At 42.7% G+C, this 17160-nt stretch overlaps 1 protein-coding gene across 5 annotated transcripts in view; it reads left to right on the forward strand.

The window, feature by feature from the left end:
• Positions 1-2945: 2945 nt before the first annotated feature.
• The window catches only part of COL12A1 (collagen type XII alpha 1 chain), a 100583-nt gene continuing 86368 nt past the window's right edge, over positions 2946-17160 (forward strand). For 3 of the 5 annotated variants that reach the window (XM_069011313.1, XM_069011314.1, XM_069011312.1), the window contains exons 1-6: positions 2946-3384; positions 5968-6075; positions 14320-14436; positions 15110-15253; positions 16138-16194; positions 16880-17143. In XM_069011313.1, coding sequence (XP_068867414.1) covers positions 6003-6075; positions 14320-14436; positions 15110-15253; positions 16138-16194; positions 16880-17143 — 655 coding nt within the window. In that variant the 5' untranslated portion in view covers positions 2946-3384; positions 5968-6002. The remainder of the gene's footprint in view (positions 3385-5967; positions 6076-14319; positions 14437-15109; positions 15254-16137; positions 16195-16879; positions 17144-17160) is intronic. The other 2 variants (XM_069011310.1, XM_069011311.1) reach the window with 2 other exon arrangements.

A 17160-nucleotide genomic window follows, 5' to 3' on the forward strand; every position in this document is an offset into this window, starting at 1 on the left:
CAAAAAAAAAAAAAAAAAAAAAAAAAAAAAAAAAAAAAAAAAAAGATGTGTCAGAAAGACAACGTCACCTGAATTACTCAAGACCCAAAACCATGTCAAAATTTCTAAGAAATTCCTGGTTACCTGAAATATTACTATCACATACCTACACCAGAAATGGACAATATTATTAAAAGTATAAATATGAATTTAAATGTTGATTTTTGTATTTAAGTCTGTCACTGTTTCAGTGTATCCAGATTAAATAGCAAAGAAAATTGCTGAGCTGGAGTGCAATGGTCTTAATGTGTTTAACACTTGTCTAAGAAACAAGCAGACAGGGAGAGTGTTGGTAAATGTTTATGCATTTCAGAAATGCCTTCTGCATCACATACTATGTACTCAGACTATGAATGTACATAGCAACAGTGCTGATTAAAAACAACCCATTTAATTACCGTGATATATGGAAGCACACGCTCTAAATGCAATTCGTTGGTGTATTTTACATGTAAATGACCTTAGAAGAATCATGGTTAGAATAGTTAGAATAAGGAGTTAAGGATAAGAACAAAATCCTGCTGCCCCTGGAGTCAATTAATTGTTTACTCTTGCCAGCTCTGAGTCTTATTTCACGCAAAGAAATTAAACAAAGCTGGTCAGCTGAGAGGAAGGGGAGATACTCCTCTCGGCAGCATCTAGGTCTGTGAAGGATAGTGTATGAGATTCTTGTAGACCTGAGACACCCCTTGTTTTCAAGGTCTCCACTCATGTAAATCCACTTGTAGCTTTAAAGCAAATTATTTAAACTTGTAAAAATAATACTTTTGAATGATTTAACTTTTGCATAGAATAATGCATATTTTCTTCCAGCCTCATTTTTTTGCATTAATTGATTTTAACTATTCGCATAAAATCTTGGTTATCCTATGATGGAAAAAATCCACAGTAGATTGTAAAAAAATACTGTTGTAGTGCACAAGTGATAAAAATACCTCATTTGCATTAATTCACTTCCTATGGATGGATATTTCTGTCTAACCCCCGATGTCCATTCTTCTGAAACTATATTTCACACCACATTTATAGTCATGTTCTTGGTGTATTCATTCAGGGAATTAAAACTTTTAAAACATATTATTTCTTAGAAATATTGCTTTTCCATATCAGATCGGATAAGAAGAAATTCAATTCCCCATGCCAAAATGATGCCAAAAGAGAAAATCCATCTCAACAGCTGGGCAAGGGGGTTTAACAGGTCAAGAGTTTTATCAGCAGAGGAGATGTTGCTTTTGGAAAGTGCATTCTATCAATACCAGACAACTGAAATTGTGCCGTGTCCCAAAGAGGAGCTGACTCACTTCCAGAGTGTCTGGAAATGTCAGTGCATGTCTTCTGGTTATCACTTTCTTTTCAGCGTTTGGGTTCTCATGTGGATGACAGGTCTATTGCAGAAATGAAGCTCAGGAGCACAAGTCCACCTGCTGACAGGTCCTTGATCTCCCAGTCCTGTGGAAAAGTGCCCAGGAGCGGTCCTCTGCTAAAATATTAATCTCTGCTGTTGGTCACTTCCACCCCGGCTGGAACCCCCCCGATAACTGCCAGTCACGTCGTGCACGGAGCCGAAAGGGACCCAATATGGTCCCGGAATTTCCCCGGCCGCTCACGAGCGGAGGTCCCAAGCTCTGCGGTGAGGCTTGGCCCCATCTCTCCCTCTCCCCGCCCTTCCCGGCCCTATTTTCCATCTTGTTCCCACAGCGGCGGCCCCGAGGGCCCAGCGGCAGCCTCGGCAGGCGGAGAGACAGACGGACGGTCGGTCTGTCGGCCACCGCTCCTGCCCACCGCCGCCACCGGGGGGCGCTCCGGCACCGCGGATGGCCCCGGTGCGGCGGGGCCGCTGCGCTGGGGCTGCGGGACGAGCGGGGCCGCGGCTATGAGAAACCCGCAGCTTTTCGCCCTCCCTGTTTACCCCCGCTCCTCGCCCACTCTGTTCCGCGTCCCGAGTTCGCGCACCCGCTCCGAGGGGACGGTAACACCGTATTCTAGCTCGAAACGGTCCCGGAGGAGTTTGTCCGCGAGAGTTCCCGGGGATGCCGTTCCCCACGGGTGTGGGAGCAGCCCCGCTGCTGGCGCGGGGCCCCTGGGATGCCCTGTCTGGGCCCCCCTGGACGACCTGCGCCCTCGGGCAGGGAAGGGCCCGGGTGTTTCGCAGTGTCACTCTCTCCGGCACGGCGGGCTGCAGAGGCCGAGACACGCCGAGTGACCCGGGCAGGCTCCCGAGAGCGAGTGATGGGAGACCCTCGCGGAGCCTGTCGCCCAGCGGACTGTCCGATTTTGGAAGGTGCAGTTCCTTTGGAAAGCACAGAATTTCAGACATGGGCTATGGGCGCGGATTTTCCACGGGGTCCAAGGGAGGGTCAGTGTGGCCGTGCGCCCCGTCCCTCGGCCCGGGAGTCGTACCCGCCCCGCCGCAGGCTGCTCCCGGCACCCGCAACGCTTTGTGCTCGAAGTAAAACACCTATGTGGCGGAGGGCTGTCGGCTGGACTGTGTGTTTAATGTATGTTTAATGTATGTATGGCTGCATAGCGTTGAGGCCAGACACACCTGAACTGTGTCACGATGATTATATCACCATTGCCCTCCGGGCTCCCGGCCGCGCCACCGACAGTGCCCGCGCTTCTCTGCAAGACCGTGCCGGAGATCAGCCCAGCCTCGGCAGGGCGAGCGGGTCCCCCGCGGGGGCGACGGGGGCTGCGTGGAACCCCCCGCCCGGGGACACCCTCCGCGCCGCCGTCCCTCGAAGCCTGCCCGGAGACTCAATTTTTCCACTGCCCTCCCGTGTCCTCTCCGTTTGGGAAGCCTAGGGGAGGGAGGGAGGGGGCGGTGGGCCGGGCCCCTGCCTCCGGGCGCGCTGCCGCCGCGGATCCCGTCTCATGCCGCAGGAATGCGCGGAGGTATGCGCCAGTTTCCAGAAGTGGATCCCCTTCCTTGCTGGAGCACAGCAGCGCATATATCACCCAGTGGCAGCAGTCCACCTTCCCTGCAGTTTCGTAACCGCTTACGAGGGTAAATTGAGAGTTGGGAACAGCCCTCTATTAAGTAGCAGATTGAGAAGAGGCTCTTCCCACTTGGAGAAGGCAAGTCTTCCCAGACAGACCCCTCGCATCGGGAGCTACAGTAACCGAGACGCCTCCTCTGCTCTCAGCTGTTGCCGCTGCTGCTGCTCCTCCTTCGCCGCTGCTGCTACTTGCTGCTCCCTCCACAAGGTGCCCCCGGAGCTTCATCCTTTATCCTCCTCCCTTTATCCAGGTCCGACGGCTGCGGCTCCTGCCGCTGCGGGCACCGCCGGAGTCATCGCCGGAGGAGCTGTCACCGACCCCGGCACCCTGCGGCCGCCCCGGAAGGTCTGTGTGTGCCCGGGCAGGAGCAGGGGTCCCCTGCCCGCCCCGCCGCCGGCCCCCGTGTCCCGCTCTGTCCGCACGCAGGATGCACTCAGCCCCTTCCAATGCACCTTAGGCTGGGGTAGCAGCGCCGGGCTGGAAGCCGACAGGGGATTAGGAAGGAGCGTGTGTGCGCGCGTTGGGCATGTCAGAGCCGGCTGCAGGCGTGCGGCCGGGCGGGCGGAGAGGTGCGGGGCAGAGCGCCCCGGGGCTGCTGGCTGTCAGCCCAGGGAAAGGCAAGGGGGAGCCCAGCGGGATGCCGGCCCCGAGCACTGCTGGCGGACGGGTTCCTGGGCAGAAATGCGGGGAGGGGCGGTGATGTCCCGGAGACGGAGGCTCCCGGCGGCCGGAGGCTCCAGGCGGAACCCGCTGTCAGCGCCCAGCGCGCCTGCAGGCACGCTACCGCTGCGGCTTTGGCAGGAGCTCTCGCTTCCCTCCCTTGTGTGTTCAGCTGCCGGTGATGCTTTCTCCTGCTTCCAGTTTCTTGTGTCTTTGATAGGTAGTGGGCTTTTCCTGCGGTTTTTTTCTTTTTCTGTTTACGTTAGTTTTTTCTTCTCGAAAGTGGTAAATGTCATGCACTGTGTGGTTTAGAAATGCTTTGGCTACGTTTTTGTAGGTTGAATTAGTGCGAGGTAGGACTGGCACTGTGAAAGCTCGGGTTGGACTTTTTCTAAGTGATTTCTAAAGATCCATGAGAAAACCTTAAGTCCTGACGCGAGGTCTGCTGCGTCTCTGCTGAGCCAGTAAGAGGAACTTTCCTCTGCCAGCTCCAGGCTTTCTTTCACACACCTAAGTTTGCGAGAAGGAAACAGTGTTTCTAGGTTAGCAAATGAAGGCTTCGGCTGAGATGGTGTATTTAATGAAAAAAAACGTGTATCAGGAATGGTAGACCTGCAGCAGTGGCAAACTCCTAGATGACTGTGAGATGATTAATTTCTGTTGCTCTTCAAAAGGATCAAAAGATGGCAGTCAAAGCTCACACGAGACTTCCACGACAAAACGTCCTTTCACGTTGAATTTAGGCGATCCTTAAACTCACTGCAGGATGCTGTAGATCTGCCCAGGGGCAGCCGTTTCCCACGCAGAGCAGTGATACGAATTTGGAGCTTTCAGAGCATTTTAATACTAACCTTGGCCTTTCCTGTGTTAGTGTCAGGGAGTCACTATGGTCGATATTACTCTTCTGTTTAGCCACTGGAACTGCCATTAGACTGAAACGTTTGCTTAGATTTTCACTGAGCTCTTGGTATTTTCATGTGCAGTAAAGGCATTTGGCTACGACAAGTATATACAGCTGCTCAAATGAAGCCTGTTAATCTCAGTGTCAGTAACTGGGAAATTCCTGGATCTCCACTAAATGTGCCTCGCAGAGTAGTCCTTTAGATGGTAGAAGAATATTGTTTTCCCTTTCAGTTGTTTCTGTGGACTACTGATTTATGTATTTTTCTTTTGTTTTGCTCTTGGCACCTTCCTGATAAAATCTGTTGCCTAATTGCTTTTGGAATTCTTTTTCCCCCAGCCTAATTATGATATATGATGCATTTATGACTTTATTCATACAAATTGTCACTCCCCTACTTCTTGAGATAGAAAATCCAAAATTTTAGAAACACTTACATGCATATGTAGGTTCATATTAGACTTTCTTTAGACAAGGAAATAATTTGGAAGTTTTGCTGGAGTAATTGGCAGTAATTTTACATGACCTAGGGCACATAGTTATGAAAGTATGGCTGCTTGCAATTAAGAACCGCTAACTTGGCCTAATCACACCTATTTTGCTAGACAACCTGCAGTGATTGTGAGACTCTTATGCCTGTCAGCTTTACGTAGTGTATTTTAAATCTATTTTCTCTCAGGACATGTAAATGAATTATCAGATGTTGAAACATCATGGCTAGACAGATGTGTCAGATTTCAGTTGTGTTACACACACTTCTGTATAACCTATTTCAGACTTTCAAGAAATGAAGAATAGCACATTTGTAGGCAGAACCCCTAAAAAAAGTTTTATTACAGTTTCCAAACTGCCTTGAGACCAGTAAAACAAAGCTAACTAAGTGGTTCAACAGTTATGAAAAAGGAGCCGATTAAAATCCCCAGCTGAAAGAGACATTTAGTTGATCCAAGGCAGGAATGACCTCTGAATTAGCTATCATCACATTCAGCGATGAAGTCATGGAGCTCCCTTCTGGCTCCTGCTTGTGCGGAGGCACAGATCTTCACTGCACTTCCCTGATCAAATTAACCCTAACTAGGTTAAAGCTTCATGTGCTTACTGTGATTGGAAAGGGTTCAGCAACAAAAGGCACATTATTGCAAGACGAGACTGTCCAGTTAGTCATACGGATATTTCATCGTCTTGGACAGTTTTCAAGTCTAGAGGTTTCAACCTGGTCCCGTGGGTGGGGGCTGGGTATGAGGGAACAAAGTGAAATCCATGGTTTGTCCTTTTTATGTTTCATGAATACACCCACGCAATCCTTTAATCCACATGTATCATTTCCTTCTCCTTTCTCCCCCTTCCCCCCTTCCCCATCATTGCAGATTCATTCATGTTGTTGTGATCTGAAAGGGCAGAAATGAAGACAGCGCTGTGCTCGGCAGTCGCTGCTCTGTGTGCAGCCACCCTCCTCTCCTCCATCGAGGCTGAAGGTAACCTTCCCCTCCCTGCCCCCTTGCCCCGGTGCCCCGCTGACCACAAAATCTCCCAATCAGCCTTGAGCTACTGGCTCTCTCCCTCTCTGTTTTTGAGTGTGAATACATCACCTTCTCTCTTTCTCTCCTTCAGAGAAATGCCTCTCCTTCCTTGCCCAGCTCCTTCTGTGTTCTGTTTCTCCCGGCTAGTGAGCTGGATCGTATCTCCCTCTTTCTGTCTCTCTGGTGTGCTGTCCACACCACCCCACAGACAGGACGTGGGCCAGCTGGTGTGGCCGTCCGGGCGCAGCGCCCTGAGGAGCCCATTGCCACTGGCAGGCAGCCCGGCGTGGCCGGGGCCACAGCGCTGCCCCCAGGATGGGCCAAGAAGGTCTGGTCTCTGGCCTCTTTTAATAATGTTGAGAGAGGAAATGGAAAACCTACTACCCAACAACCTGCAACTTTGAAATAAAATGCTCCAACAGAGTCTGGCTCTCTGCGCCTGTGTGTTTTGTCCAGCCAGACGCCTCGCCTCTGCCCCACCGGCCTGCCGGTGCATCGGCCTCCCCTGCTCGGCGGGGCGACCCCCGGCTGCGCCTTGGGGTGGCCGGACCCTCCCCCAGGGACACCTCAACTTCTGTGGCGGGCCTGAAGGACTGGGGAACATGCTTGGGAAGGTGCTACCCGTGCTGTGACATGAGTCCTGGGCACCACTGAAGGGAAGGCTGGGCCAGGCCTTGCTGTGGCGGCCGGGGTTCCAAGGCTCTGGCGTACATGTGGTACTGTCACCTCAGAAGAGAGTTTCCTTCTCCTCCTCAGCCTTCAACCCAGTCAGGGTTGGAGGCTGAGGCCCCTGGCAGCCCTGGCAGCATCCTGCCTCCAGCTGAAGATGTGGGGAGACCCATCTTCACTGCCACACTTGCCACAGCGTGGCTCAAAATGGCCTGGCCCTGCATTTGCTCCCCAGTGGATTAACAGCAACTGTGTCCTGTGCCCTCAGTGTGAGCTGCTTGGCCTTTTGGTCATAGTCATGGCATTTCTCCCAGCAGTGGCTGCCAGGGGAAACAGAGATGCTGAATATCCTGCACTGAAATGACTTGATCTGACCTCTGGGACCTGACTCCATCGTAGGTGTGAACTCCCCTGGACTTAATGGAAAAAAACAAGCCAGCATCTGATAATTCATTTTTCCCCGTTCCTTCTCTTTCTGCCTTGAACTGAAACAAATTCCTTGATCATGGCCTGCCCCAAGCTCCCTTGTCTGGACCTGGTCACTTTGGCTGATGACTACTAAAAGCATGGGGAGTCAGAGATGCCTCTGCAGTGTTTGCCCCCCAAGCAGTAGTGCTTGCCTGGGGCATGCAGATGTAAAATACACTGGCTTTCTGGAAAAAGATGGCATTTTTGCCAGTAATGCAACATCTGGTCACCCTAGGAGAGAATCAGTCCTCTGCCTTCCTCTCATGCTGCGTTGTTGTTGGCAAAGGAACGGAAAAAGGTCATTTGAAGTCATTTCAGAGTTGCATTTGAAATGCAAGACTGCTGTGCCAGAGAAAGCAGAGAAAGTGTACAGTTTTGATGGAGGAAGGGAGAGGATGTGTTTGTGCATTCTTCCCTGTCTTAGAAGGGAGCTCACTTGGAGCTGGAGTAATATTGCTGTTGTCCTGCATTACTAATTACATGTATGGAGTATGTTATTTTGGAATGTAAGTGAAATTGCTTTACTTAGCTATAGTGTAGACTAAACCAGTCATAGCTTCAGTACTGTTAAAGCAAGCTACAAAAATGTATTTGGAGCAGCACAGTTATAATGGCAAAACTTGACACATAGCTGGATGACCTTGATTAGATATTGGAGGATGCACTATTGCCAAGGAAAAGAGTGGACAAAGCCCAATCTTGAGAGTTGTAGAGGGCTCTTGGACAGGACTTACATTACTCTGCACTCAGAAATGTTTGATAAATAAAATATCTAATGTACAGTGATCATGTTTCTATGAGAAAATTCTCCTAGCTCCAGTGTTTTGAAGTAAGACAGGGAAGTGAGGAGTGAAAAACTGTGGTGCTGAAAATGGAGTGAGAAATAGTGGTGCTGAAAATGAAAGTTCAAAACTAGGAGTACCTTAGGACTTGCTGTGGTGGGAACTGCTTTTGTAGAGATTTTTACTGTGTTTTTTACAGGTTTTTGTTTGTACTGTACTGGTCATTCTTCTGCACTGTTTCAATTTTGCAGTGCAAGTTTGCATAATTTTGTAAATTGCATCTTATTTACTTTAGCAAATTATTTACTTACCTATTTATTTACTTTATTCTGGTATCATTGCAACTTAAATCCTGTCTGCTGAACTGACTTTCAGCTGTGAAAGTTTGTCCCTTAGTCTTATTTTTCCAAATTTCAGATCACTTTGTGGCAAAGCTATCCTTCCCCACCAGTCAGTCAGTCAGTCCTGTGTCTCTTTTCTTGGTTCTTTTTGAGTCTCCCTGTATCATTCACAAGACATGCAGTTTGAATTTTCTTTTCCAAAGGTGTGGGTAGACACTTGGTGGGATGAAAAAGTGAGAGGAGAATAAGGGAGAGGGCCATTTAATATGATGAAGATTCTTGATATGAGGTGGGAAGATGGGGTGAGAGCAGAGGAAAGAAAAATCTGTTTTATTTTCTGCCCTCCTTTAGACTTTATTTTTCAGTCTCCCCTGGGAGTAGATCTGGTGTTTATCCAATGCTGCTGTCCATCAGTTCCTGTATCTTCCAGTATGAAACTGATTCTTCATCAGCATCACAGCTGCTCTGAAGTCATTTGTGAGAGCTGTGTTCTGCTACTCTTGGCAAGGCAGTGAGCCGCAGCAATGGTGTTAGAGCTTTTCTACAGAGGTACGACAGAACAGGAGCTTCTAGTTGGGCAGACACTTTAGGAGCAGAGGGGGTAAAACCTATAGTCTAAATGCATTCATGCCATTTCACTGGGGAAGTTGTTTGTTTACCGTGGTCAAGGAAGCAAATCTGTTTTCATGCTCAGCATTTTTGCTCTTTCCTTTTACAGGGAAATTCTTCTTGTTTTATTTTGCAATCCTTCTGATATCTCCCTCCCAGCTTAAAATTCTTGTGTGTGATTCTATATTTTATACTTTAAGTTGTTTTGTGCATTTTTAGTCCAGCACAGCAATACTCCAGTGCACTCCATGTCTGTTCATATGTCGGATTTTCTTTCTGTTCCAGTATTTTTTTCATCTGTGATCACAAAGAGCCAAGGGGTCTTATTTTAGTCATAGTTAAGTCAAGTATATTGGTGTGTGAAGAATCTGTTAATTATAACCTCAAGTTACTGCTGTCATGTTGTCATGGATTCTGTACCATGTCATATTTCTTAATACAGAGGGATTTTCAAAGGCACAGGAAAGAAATGAGGAAATCATTGGTTCTGTGTAACCTAACTGAGCTTCTGAAGGTGCTGACTTTTCAGTTTTCCAGGAACTGGTTCAGACCTAGAAAAGTCTGTTTTCTAGGCTAGAGGAAGGGAAGGAGGGCATCACTGATCCAAGTGTGGAACCTTTCTGTTGTGCATGAAAGGAAAAATGGTGAAAAATCTGTTACCATGACATCCAATAGAGTAAGTGACAAATACTTGCAGCACAGCAGTTGCAGAGGATTAGAATTTTTGGCTTGTAATAAACTGTGTTGAGTACACTAATTTTCATTGACTGAATGATTTAGAGGTGATCTGGGATAGCTGAAACTTTTCAAGTTTTGGAAGTGGTTGGTAGGACCATCATTTTATTATCTTTTGATGGCAATATCTTTTGAGAAAGAAGCTGTTGATTGCAAAGTTTCTAAATAGAGAGCCATGTAGATTGATATGTGAAATTGAAATTTTTATATACCTGAGGGTGACTATACACCCTCCCTGTTTTTCCTGCTGCTAATTAGAAGCAAAATATACGTGCATATGTAAGTGTATATATGCATGCACATACATATATATGGACAAACGTGTAAAATTTTGTAAATATTCATACATATAATGTGTGTATATATATGCAGTTGAGATACGTAGTATAGGTATATAGATTTAAATGATTTTTTTTTCAAAGTACATTTATGAGCTATGCATTTTTTCTTTTGAAGAAATTTCATATACATGTATAAAATAAAAAAAATGCAAAGAAAAGATACAGATGGCGATGTTTCTGTGTTGCAATTGGCAATGAATATCTAACTAGTCTGTGAAGCTACTCTTTTGAGAAGCTGCTCTTTACTACATATCTAGGCTGTAGGTCATTGTTTCTCCCAGTCACACTGGCAATGCAGATTTCAGAGGAGCTTAACTGGGGTCATGATCTAGTTGTGCCAAATTCATGTCATTTCTGAAAAAAAATAGTAAATGAGGAGTTTTGGCACCTTCCAGCCTCAGCTGGGCTTATTGCTGGGATCATAAAGCTGAGCTTACTCTTCAGCTTCTGTAGACTGCATGTTATTTTAACATGGGCTAACATGTAATTTTACATGCTAACTATAGTGTGTCCTTTCCAGTGATGGAATCACAACATATGTTTCACATAAGGATTGTGAATGGCAACTACTTCCAAGTTATATCACTTTTAAATATGGTTCTAGATATAAATTACTTGATATTCCAGTTACATATTAATTCTGTCTTGTTAAGGTATTCATTGGGATCCTCTGGTAGTCACATTGTGTTATCTGCAAAAAGCTGTAGACTTTTTTATATTACCTGTGAAGTAATACAAGCTAATATAAAACCAGCATAGCATGAGAAAGATGTTTTGCTCTCTATTTTTTTTGTTTCAGAAATTATACCCTTATTCCATGTGGATATAACACAAGAACTGGCAATAATTTAAGTATTATTAAGTCTGATTTTTTTCTTTTGTTTTTCTTTTGTAGTGCATAATATAGAATAATATAGATCCAGTTAAGGAAATTATCATACCACAATTCTAACAGTGGCTAGAATTAATGCTGTGGAAACATGATTGTTGTAAAGCAAGATATTTTTTTAATCCTCTGGAAAACTGTAGGGGAACCATGCATTTCTGTGCATAAACAGTGGGATCACTGTATGAAGGCAATACTACAACACTATGACATGTTATGATCATGATCCTGTACCTTGACAAGTCAATGAGAGGTTTGGCATGGATTTTGATGGACAAAGGATCAGCAGTGTCACTACATTGTAAGAATAGGTGCAACTTCACTGCTGCAAGCAGCCTGACATCAAGACTGCTTGCTGGAGTTAAGATGCACTCACACGTAACATTTTGTTGAGTGAAGTTTTAAGGTTTGTCCCTTAAAAAGGGGCAAACTCCTACTACAACAAGGGGCATTTTTTTCCTAGAACTCTGGTTTGATTCAATATTGCAGATGTATTATTTTTCCACTAGTTAATTCCCCTCTGGGAGAAGAATTTTAATGAAATGGAGTTACAGTTGCCCTATTTTATTATCACAATAAGGTTTTTATCATCTAAACATTTTGCTGTACTTCAGATCAGCTTACTACTCTCAGTCATATGACCATGGTTTGGTCTTCACCCCACAGCTGGTTTCACTTGGGTGAAATCTGACCCCTGTGAAGGTCCATGGATGTTTTGGAGATTCTGTTTGAGTATCGAAAGCTCACAGGCCATCTGGAAGATATTTTGATGACATTGAATCCAAACTGCTTTTTTTTCACTCAGCAAGATTCCTTTTTGGATTTCAGTGGGAGAAGTATTCAGTGCTTGAGTTTGATGAGCCAGCCGTAGGCTGAGAATGAATGGATTTAAAGTTCAGCAATGAAGATGGGGGTTAGGTCTCAGAAATAATTACAATGATAAAGGCAGTGAGGTTTTGGAGTAATTTCTGTGGGGAGCTGGCAGTCTTGGCAATACTGGAGGTCTTTAAGAATGATCTGAGAAAACATGTCAGGAATGTCATAGGGTGGACAATCTTGTCTTGACCGTGGGATGGACGGGAGGACTTTTGCGTTCCCCTGCAGTGCCATTGTTCTGTGATTACCTGGATGAATGGATACATCACTTATGTGTCAATGTACTATTCTTGTTACCTGCCAAGATCCACACCTGAATTATCATAAAATGGAATAAAATCCTTTAAAATGCTAAAGACTTTTCCTCACAGTCAGCTTTTTCAGTTTATCTGGAATCCGGTCATTTGGATATCAACAAGTTGGGCTCCTGCTGTCCTTCAGCAGTTAAAGCCTAAAGTCTCTGCTGCAACATTCCAATTTACTTGCAAGGTTGGTGGTGCTACTTTTTCCATGTACTGAATTTTTTTTAAAAGCATGCTCAGGTCAGTTGTCTCTGCCTTTGCATTAAATTTGTCCTGAGCCATTGCTACTGAAACAATATTTTATAATGATATTCTTATCATCTAAATGTATTTTACTATTAACACGTGTTGCATGATTTTGATATTAAGTAACTACCTTGCCATCCCTAGCATTGTGATACTCATAAACTGAATGATGAATAAACTGTGCATGCAGTTAATGGTCTAATCTCACTGCCTGTGTATGGACAACAGGAAAAATAACATTTACTTCAGCACTACTGTTATTTATTGTATCGGTATTATAAAGCCATATTATCCTATGGTTGGAAACTACAGAAAATTAAAAGGAAAAAATGCCATATTTTTTTATCTCAGTTTTACTCTTTGTAATTGGACAGTGTCTTCATAATTAAACATTCTAGCATTTACTTCTTTATCTGCTTTTACAAGGATATTCAAATCTGACAAGAAATCTGACATATGATGGAGATCTTCTATGAAACAGAAGATCTGTCTTTTAAAAATGCCTGCAAAACTCTCTCACTAGTAGTTGAGGAAAGTATGGCTGGATCTAATCTTACTTTTTAGACCTATTTAAACAATAATATATAATACACCTACCATGCACTGACAGTGAGTCAGTAAAATACTGCATGAATAAGCATGACAATTTTACAAAGAGAATATCATTATAAAATATTTCTGAAACGTCTTTGTGTAATGAACCTTGTACATGGAGGCTTTGTCCATTGTGGGAAGCTAAAAAACCAATAATCAACATTTCATTTACGTATGCATGACGCTGCAAATTAGCGTGTGTAAACTATTTCTTTCTGTACTGTTCAGTTACTTCTGTCATCAGCTCCTACAAGTTTTATTTGCAGTCATTTGTTCAGTTCACTGGTGCCCTCTTTGCCATTTTCTATAAATTCTGTAAAATAAATGTCCTTAAATATATTTTGATGTTGTCTTTTCATAATTAACCATTGTGTTGTTTGGAACCATACTGGCATTTTATGTTAAAATGCCACTATTAGTATGGGTACACCTGCTGCAAAGGGAACATGAAAACAATAGTTTACACCTTTGAAATTGTACAGAAATCTGGTGTAAACAGGTAGAATTTTATTTTTGTGAACTTTGCATCAGCTCGAATATTTTGGCAAATTGCAACTATTGCTAACGCCATTTATTAGCCCCTTAGTTCCTGAATCCTTTGTTGTTATATGCAAAGTATGTCACTTTAGTGGCTTCTAGGAACAAAGGGGTGGAGTTCTCCATATTTTGAAATATAATGATACATCAGTGTATCATTATTACTGATATACATTTTGCATGTGTATTCGCATCTAGACCCTAACAAAAATTGTTTTACTGAACGTTAAATACCCAATCTTTTCCTGTATTTAAATTATTTCTTTACTCTGCCAAGTTTCTAGATTCAGTGAAATTGATGAGAAATATCATATGCAGAGACTATATCTTAAAAGCTTAATTTGATGTCTAATTAAGAAGAGTACTGTGTTCTCCACATCCTAAATGATCTCATGATATTGTAAGCAGGTTGTGATTTGGCATGCTTCTACAGATTGCACCCAGCATGTAAAAAAATTTCCTTTAATTGTTATGTGAAACGTTTGCATATGTGGTGATTATCTGTGAACTCATTGTACATGTATCCAAATGTGTTTCCTATTGTGCTTGATTTTGCTGGCCATTCTTGAATGTCTTGGCAACTCAAGAAACATGTTCTGTGCTGTCCTCTGTAATGCATATACTCTTTGATGTTTTGTCATATTTTTGTCAGCTTTTATTTTACTCTTTTTCCAACAACATATCTTTATATTTGTTGGAAACAAATTTATGCAAAGACAATTTTAGTAAGCTTTGCTCAACATTGTTTTATTTATTCATTTGCCAAAACTTGTTCAAGCTTTTAAACATCTACCTGGTATAAATCTTTTGCAGTTAACCCACCATCAGACTTGAATTTTACAATTATAGATGAACATAATGTTCAAATGTCATGGAAAAGGCCACCAGATGCAATAGTGGGTTACAGAATAACCGTGGTTCCAACAAATGGTGAGTTCTGTCAAAATTTTTTATGTGATTACATGTTTTGAAACGTTAGTTTATTTTCACCTATATCTAACTTAGGTATGAGAGTAGCTGTTAAAATATTTTGGAAGTTTGTGATCAAGTGTGGATAGCAGCAAAGGGCATATAGGATAAACAGTGATTCTTCCAAGCTAGAGCTATTCTTGCCATAGTGTTTACCATTTTGGAACTGCAAGTAACAAGTTTTGGATGCCTTTGCTTTGCAAGGAGCAATAAGAAGGTAGACTCATCACTCTGCTCCTCTTCTATGCTTTGACATTGAAGTTCAAGAATTGTATTATGCTGTGTAAGACAGCCATTATTCTATTTCACTTTGAGAAATAATCAGTGTAAAAGTGATATTGGATCAGAACAGGACCTGATTTGCTAGATGATAGTACATTTTGTACATGCATTTCAAGTTTCAAATTTCCTGGAATTTATTAAACACTTTAGTAATTTTATTCACTATTGAAGGCACATTAGCTTGAAGTTTCATGTTTCAATATTTATACTTCATGAAAACAGAAATTGTATAATTCTAAAATTGTCATTGGGTTTGAGATAGATTATTGTCTGTTGCATTTTGTTTTACAATCAGCTTATCAATATTATTGGCTTTTAAGGCTGCATTGAGTGTTTTATATATTTATTGCAGATGGACCTACTAAAGAATTTACTCTTTCACCTAGCACTACCCAAACTGTCATATCAGATCTTATACCTGATGTAGAGTATGTTGTATCAATAGCTTCATATGATGACAGAGAGGAGAGTCTACCTGTTTTTGGCCAGCTGACAAGTAAGTAGCTGCAATACAGTTAGAAAGCCAATTAAGATAACTGAGGGGTCATTCACAAAACTTGACTTTGATCCAGTTCTCCAACAAAATTGCCACATACCTAAACTCTCCTCTGATGGAGCTGTCTAAACAGCCTTTTTCCCTTAATCCTAGTAGAAGCAGAGAAAATTTGCAAGAGATCAAAGGATAATAACATGGATATAGTGTCTGCCAACCTCTATAGTATTCTTGGCAGGAGGCCTCTGAGGTTTTTGAGTTATATCTACTTCCTATAAATTGCATCTGCTGAAGTCAAGGGGACGATCATCACTGACCTCAGTAACAAATGAATTGGACTGGCATCCTGTGTGAGAAAGCAAATTATATTCATCAAATAATAATAAAATATGACACAATATACCTCAATGCACACTAAAATATTGAATTTGAGCTTTAATAATTTGTATTAATAATTTAAAAAGCATAAAATAAATTTAAATAAAAATGCACAGCAGACTCTCTTCTATGACGTGTTTTGTCTCATGTCTCAGGCTTCACAGAGAACCATGGGAAAATTACTAATTATTAATTCCCCTCGGTGTTAGAGAGGGGTAATATTGGTATTTCTTCCAGGCACGTTGCAGTTAATTTTCAGGAAATGACTGTACAAGAAGTACAAATACAGAGGATTCTTAGATATTTACATTTTCTGTATTTTGTGTCACCCTGAATACTGTGTTGTCAAATTTGTAAGTACAGGTGATAGATTCACAACCTGAATTTATGTTTTCATGTTCTGAGGCTTGTCAGATGTGTGTCTCTAAATGCTTATGTGATTTTCTCTGGTGTTTAAAAATTTAACCCTATTTCCTCCATTAATTCTGTCTATGTTGTGCTTTGTATAGTTCAGACAGGCGGCCCAGGGATACCAGAGACAAAGAACATTGAGGCTCAATTACAAAGTAAGGTGTTTTGCCTTTCAACTTATCTGACATATATCTTATCTGAAATCTAGCTCTAACACCCCACAAAATTAAACTGTGTTTCTGTGTTACCTACCAAAAATTTAGCCTGTAAAGTTGTGCAGAGCTAAGAACACTTGTTTAAGGACTGGGATAGAAGGAATTTATTAGCTGCATTGAAAGATTAAGGTGCAAAGTTGGTACTGAAACTAGGGATTTCATGCAACTAACCTGAGCAAGTCCATGAGTATCTTGGTCCTATTTATGAAAGGTGTTGTGCTGTGGATAAAAGGCTTTGCAGAAGAGCCTGTGCAGCTATAATGGGGAAATAAAGATGCAAGGCACAAGTGGTAACAATTTTTTTCTGTAACATCAAATCATTGTAAAAAGACTTATATGGGTGTTTTCATCTGTTGTGGCATAACAGATCTTGTGGATTAGCATGAGAGGTGTCTCAAAGCAGTTCCCTTTTGATAATGACCATTAGAAAACCCATATGGGTGTTCTTAGGTGCATAATGTTTCCCCAAGCAAGATATCCCAGATAAGATCAATCTTTTAAATATCTGTTTGCTTTGGCTTTTACCTACTAAGTTTCCATTAGACATTTCTCTCTGATTTGTAAGAATGCAATTGCTCATTTGCTAATAGAGTTGGTTTTGGTTTTTTTCCCTGTTGTGTTCCAGAATGCTCCATAAGTGCCATGACAGATTTAGTTTTCCTGGTAGATGGTTCATGGAGTGTAGGAAGAAATAACTTTGGATATATTCTGGACTTCATGGTTGCCCTTGTATCAGCTTTTGACATTGGGGAAGAAAAGACGAGAGTTGGAGTTGTTCAGTACAGTTCAGATACAAGAACAGAGTTCAATTTAAATCAGTATTTCAGAAGAAGTGATCTTATTGATGCAATTAAAAGGATACCTTACAAAGGTGGCAACACAATGACAGGTACAGATTTCCCACAT

The sequence above is a fragment of the Aphelocoma coerulescens genome, chromosome 3, assembly GCF_041296385.1.
Source record: "Aphelocoma coerulescens isolate FSJ_1873_10779 chromosome 3, UR_Acoe_1.0, whole genome shotgun sequence".
Lineage (NCBI taxonomy): Eukaryota > Metazoa > Chordata > Aves > Passeriformes > Corvidae > Aphelocoma > Aphelocoma coerulescens.